At 60.3% G+C, this 5,713-nt stretch overlaps 1 protein-coding gene across 1 annotated transcript in view; it reads left to right on the top strand.

Annotated features, from left to right (window-relative positions):
- Positions 1–4,499, top strand: part of Ethe1 (ETHE1 persulfide dioxygenase) — a 10,368-nt gene extending 5,869 nt beyond the window's left edge. The window contains exons 4-7 of the mRNA XM_055620680.1: positions 2,209–2,338; positions 3,322–3,411; positions 3,796–3,912; positions 4,313–4,499. Of these exons, the coding sequence (XP_055476655.1) occupies positions 2,209–2,338; positions 3,322–3,411; positions 3,796–3,912; positions 4,313–4,365 (390 nt within the window). The 3' untranslated portion in view covers positions 4,366–4,499. The remainder of the gene's footprint in view (positions 1–2,208; positions 2,339–3,321; positions 3,412–3,795; positions 3,913–4,312) is intronic.
- Positions 4,500–5,713: the final 1,214 nt, after the last annotated feature.

The following is a 5,713-nucleotide window of genomic DNA, read 5'->3' as shown; positions in this document are numbered from 1 at the left end:
CGCACCCCTCACTGGGGGACTCTGGGCAGGGGCTCCACTACAGAGCCACACCCCAGCCCCTCACTGGGGGACTCTAGGCAGGGGCTCTACCCCTGAGCCACACCCCAGCCCCTCACTGGGGGATTCTAGGCAGGGGCTCTACCCCTGAGCCACACCCCAGCCCCTCATTGGGGGATTCTAGGCAGGGGCTCTACCACTGAACCACACTCCAGCCCCTCACTGGGGGATCTTGCAAGCACTGTAGCTCTGGACTGCATCTGTAGTCCTCTTTTTTGTCATTAGCCTTTTATTTTTCCTGTTTTGTTTTGTTTGTTTTTTTGAGACAGGGTTTCTCTGTGTAGCCCTGGATGTTCTGGAACTCTCTGTAGACCAGGCTGGCCTTGAACTTAGAGATTCACCTGCCCCTGCCTCCCAATTAGAGAGATGCTCCACCACTGCCCAGATTCTTTAGCCCTTTTAATTAAAGTTACACGATTTATTTATTATGTGAATGTGCAGGTGGTTGTATGGACAGAAAGCTTTGTAGACTCGGTTTTTCCTTTCATGGTGTAGATACCAGAGACTGAACTCGGGGTACAGATCCCGGCAGCCAGCAACCTGTACCTGTACCTGCTGAACCAACTTGCAAGCATGTTTTTTCTTCTTTTCTTTTTGTTTTGTGTGTCTGCACATTTTGCTTGCATGTGTGTGAGTGTGCAGCCTGGTGCCTGTGGAGGCCCACAGACGGTGTGGAAGCCCCAGAACTGGGGTTGAGGACAGGTGTTAGCCTTCCCGTCGGTGCTGGGAACTGAACGTCCATGCAGGCGGTCTTAACCACTGATGCGCCTCAAATGCCTTTTCTTTCACAAAATAAGGAAAGGTTTTAGGTGGTGGAGAGCCAGTTAGTGACGGGGAAAACGAGATTTGGGCTTTCAGGTCCCCAGACACAGGAACAGCAGAGGGCGCCAGCATTGCTCAGGGTGTGAGAATGGAGGACAGGAGGAGGACCTGGCGCATGGGGTCTGCTGACCGCTGGGCCTGCTGACCGCCAGGGCCATGCCCCCATGTGGGGCCTACTGACCCCCAGGGCCCGTGCTGACCTCCAGGGCCGAGGACCTGGAGCGTGGGGCCTGCTGACTGCCAGGGCCGTGCAGGCTGCGTGAACGTGAGGCTGCCCCGAGCCTGGGAAAGGGGCTGCGGGCGGGAATAACGGTCCATGTTTCACGCATCCTGGACAGACAGAGGCGTTCCTGGTTCCGACACATGTCAGGCCCGCCCCTGGCTAGGCCAGCAGGGCCCTCTGGAGCACGGCATCACGCAGGCTTCACCAGCAGAGGAGGCCGTCTTCTGTCTTCTGTGTGCTGAACTGGGCTCTTTCTTCTGTCCACGGGGCTTGAACTGGGGTGTCCTTGACTGCAGGGCGCTCCACCACGGACCCAGGTCCTCAGCCTCGGTTTTTAAATGCTTGGCAGTGTTCTCGCCAGCCCAACACTGTTAACTCCCTGTGCTGACTGAGTCTTTGTTTCCCTGTGGTGCTGGAGATGCAGCCCAGAGCCTATGTGCACAGCCTGTGAGCTACAGCCTCTGCCTCGGGCTTCCTTTCCATTCTCTTACTGAGGTGCAAACTCTCTCTGTGCCCAGTGCATGGCTCCTGTGCTGTGCACCCCTGGGCCATCTGGCTCCTGTCTTGGGGGACCCCTGTGTGGTGTTTCAGAACTTGAGGCAGGGCGGGTTAGCTGCCCAAGCACTTGGCTAGCACGCACAAAGCCCTGGAGTCCATCTCCAGCACTGTGTAAACTCACCTGGTGGAGGCAGCCATGACTGCAGAGCTTGGAGGTGAACGCTGGAATTGCGGCTGTGTAAGCTCATCGTTGATTCACAGCCTTGAGTCCACTCCTGACACAGGAGATTATGTCTCAGAGGGCAGGCAGGAAGGAAGGAAGGCAGGAGGGAGGGAGGGACGGAAGCAGATTTCAAATTGACCCCCCTCCCAAGACAGGTTCTTGCTTCTGGCTCAGGCCCTCGGCCCCAGGTCATCCTGCCTCTCTCTGCCCGAGTCTGACGTAGACTCCCTGTGTCCAGCCTTCACATTAAGCCGACCGTTGCTCTGTTCCTTTGTCCACTTGTGTTCCAAGGGATGGATGGAGCTTTAGGGACCAGTGGGGCTTGCTGACCTTGGGGCTTGCTGACCTGTGGGGCTTGCTGGTGACCGTCTCTGTGTCCTACCAGGCTCTGGAGACCCGGGCCAGCCCTGGCCACACCCCAGGCTGTGTTACCTTCGTCCTGAATGACCGAAGCATGGCCTTCACTGGAGATGCCCTGCTGATCCGAGGGTGTGGACGGACAGACTTCCAGCAAGGTGACCCCTGACCCAGCCCAGGACCTCAGTGTGCTGTGCTGTGAGAGTGCCCAAGAGCAGCCGCGTAATAGGAGTCCCTGTGAGGGGGGTCAGCCAGGGTTCTGGAGAGAGTTTGCCTCACAAGGGGGGTGGTGGAGAGATGGAGGGACAGGCACAGGAAGGAGTGAGCAGCTGGCGGAGCAGCTCAGCCAGCATGCCTGAAACCTGGCTTCCGTCCTCATCCTCTATCAACCGGGAGGAGCTGAACCAGGCCTCCCACCCCAGCACTCAGGAGGGGAGGCAGGAGGATGGAGAGTGTAAAGCCATACAGAACATGCGTACACACAGACATGCTACATGCCGTACACATACACACGTGCTGTTCCTGTGCCCGGTTTAACTGTTGGGGAGTGTAACGTTTGGGGTTAGGTGAGGAGTTGCTCTTTACCTCCCCTTTTCAATGATTTGTCTGCACTGATGACTCAGAACTTGGCATCTGTGTGTGTTTGGGGTGTACTCGGAAGCCAGGAGAGACACCAGGTGCCCACTGTATACGCCTCGCCTTGTTTCCTTGACACGGGGTCTCAGTGAGCCTGGCCAGGGCTGGCAGCCAGCGGGCCCTCGGCGTGCTCCTGCCTCTGCTGCCTGCAGCGCTGTAGTCACGCTAGCATGGACCACACCTGCCTGGGGTGCTGGGATCCGAACTCAGGCCCCAGGCATGCACAGCAGGCGCGTTTCCCCTCGCCGTCCCTGCAGCGCCAGGCTCACACCTTCTCAGTTAAGCCACATGTCACTTTCCCCTGATCCGGACCTTACCGAATCACAGATTATCCCGTTTCATCTATGCTGCTCCGCCCCCCAGAATGAGACACTAAGAGCCTCCTCTGTGTCTCCTGACGGGAGGCTTAGCCGTGGTGCCCTCAAGCTCCGCCCCTCTCCGGGGGAAGGGGTGGGGCCTCCTGCAGTCCCTGTGACCCGCTGACCTCTAAGTGTTCTTCCCTCAGGTTGTGCTAAGACTTTGTACCACTCTGTGCATGAGAAGATCTTCACGCTTCCGGGCAACTGTCTCATCTACCCGGCTCACGATTACCACGGTGAGGGAGTCCATGACGGGCTGCTGACCCTGAACACGGGGCTGCCCTCTGCCCGCCGTCCTCAAGAGGCACGGAGGCCACAGAACGCAGAGGCCTCTGTGGCCGAGAGATTATGTGCTTGGGCCTGCTGTGTGGATGGAGAAACCGTGAGACGCATCTGCAAGGCATAGGCCTTCCGAGGAGTCCTCAGCGAGCGGCGGGAACTGTGGGGACTACATTTCCCATAGTGCCCAGAGACAGCAGGGCCTGCTTCTCAGGACAGATCACGGAAGAGCCAGTTAGGCCCCAGCCAGGGAGACGCCCTCCACGGCCTCCTGGGAAATGTAGTTCCGAGCTGCCCAAGGCAAAGGGCCATTGGTTACTTTCCTTTCCCTTTGTGGACAGGGCTCACCGTTTCTACTGTGGAGGAGGAGCGGACTCTGAACCCACGGCTCACCCTCAGCTGCGAAGAGTTCATCAAGGTCATGGACAACCTGAACTTGCCCAAGCCGCAGCAGATAGGTGGGTTACCCAGGGTCAGGACTGTGGGGTGGGAGGAGAGCATGGTTGGAGTTTGAACCAGTAGATCTGAGGGAGGAGGGGCCTGAACTCCTTGATCTGAGAGAAGAGCTGGGATTTGGTGCCCTGGGTCTGAGGGAGGAGGTTGTCCTGGACCCCTGGTCTGAGGGAGGAGGCTGTCCTGACCCCTGGTCTGAGGGAGGAGGCTGTCCTGGACCCTGGTCTGAGGGAGGAGGCTGGCCTGGACCCCGGGTCTGAGGGAGTTGGGTTCTGGACCCCTGGTCTGAAGATGAGGACTCAGGACCGGAACTGGTCCTTCCTAAGAGCAGGGAGGATTTCTGGGCGTCGGTGGGACGCTAGGTGTCCCTGCATCCTTAGAATCATTGTGGCTTCTTCTTTTCAGATGTCGCTGTTCCCGCAAACATGCGCTGTGGGGTCCAGACTCCACCTTCCTGACTGACACAGCCAGCTGCTCATATCCGTTAAGAATGCACTAGGTGGGGGAGGGGAGGGGTGTGACCCCTGATCCCACCCCACCCCCGTCAGCACTTGAGCATCTTAAATAAACTCCACTTTAGTTTTGGCACAAATCTGAGTTCCACTTGTTTTCTTGGGAAGGAATGGTGTTTCCAGATAAGCGCGGAGACTCCGTCCTGGCCCCTCAAAAAGCCAGGCCCCACGTTGGTAGAGGGCTTGGGTAGCACGCGTGAAGAGGAGCAGGGCGGGAGGTGCATGCCTGTAATCCCGTGCCCCGGTGCTGGAGGAGGATGGTCAGGAGGGAGGCCAGGCCGGGCTGGGAAGACCCTGCCTTAGAAGAAGGGGCGGGCGCTGGAGCGATGGTTAAATGATGGAGAGCCGCCGCTCTTGCAGAGGACCCAGGTTCAATTCCCAGCACCCACACGGCGCTCAGAAACGCCTGGAACTCCAGGTCCCGGGGGTGTGGCCTCTGTGGGCACGAGACGCCCATTCCCAGAAGATGGAGGAGACAGCCTGAAGGCCCAGGAGGGAGGAGCAGGAGCACACACTGATTAGGGGGCACGGGATTCCGTGCGAGCCTCCCCACCCGGGCCGAGGGGGCCCCCCGCACCCCCGGCTTCTCAGCTTCCCCGTGGAAACAGCCTCACGACGTTCCAGTGAGCTGCTGCGTCCAGATGTGTGACTCCTGGCCTCTGCCCGCACGAGCGTGCCCGGCCCCGCCGCGGTCCTCCCCGGCTTGGGATGACAGTTTGCCCAACAGTGATGGAAACGCCCAACGGTGGTCAATAAAGGAGAGCTGCCCGCGCCCCGCCACAGCGGGAGGCCGGCCCACCCCTTCTTTCCGGGGACCCTGAGGGGTCAAACGCCTCCCCGCCGCTCCCGACCTCTATGCGCCGGGTTTTGCAATCCAGACCTGCTCCCGAGGGGACAGGGTCCGCCTGTGACCTCTGACCTCTGCTCTCCACCCCGGGTAAACTGTGGTGTGGGGCACAGCCCGCCGCCGGGCAGATCCGGTCGCTGACTCAGCTCGGGACACCCCCTCCCCTGCCGGGCTCCCTAAACCGGTCGGGGCTCTTCCAAAGCGCTCATTAGAGGGGAGAGGCCCCCGTCTTCATTCCTATCTTCCAGGATTTCCTGGTCCCGGCCCTCGGGAGGCCGCCGCGTGCAGGTGCCCGACGCGCCCGGCCCTCCCGGGGCACAGGAGCGGGGCGCCGGGGGCTGCGTGGGCTGCGTGGGCGGGGCCGGAGGGCCTGAGGGCGGGGCCGGAGGGCAGGAGGGCGGGGCCGGAGGGCCGGAGGGCGGGGCCGGAGGGCGGGGCCGGAGGGGC

Source organism: Psammomys obesus, unplaced genomic scaffold (genome assembly GCF_907164565.1).
Source record: "Psammomys obesus unplaced genomic scaffold, mPsaObe1.curated_primary_1811, whole genome shotgun sequence".
In the NCBI taxonomy this organism is placed as follows: Eukaryota; Metazoa; Chordata; class Mammalia; order Rodentia; family Muridae; genus Psammomys; species Psammomys obesus.
The sequence above is the reverse complement of the archived record's forward strand: the minus strand, read 5'-3'. Positions and strand labels throughout refer to the sequence as shown.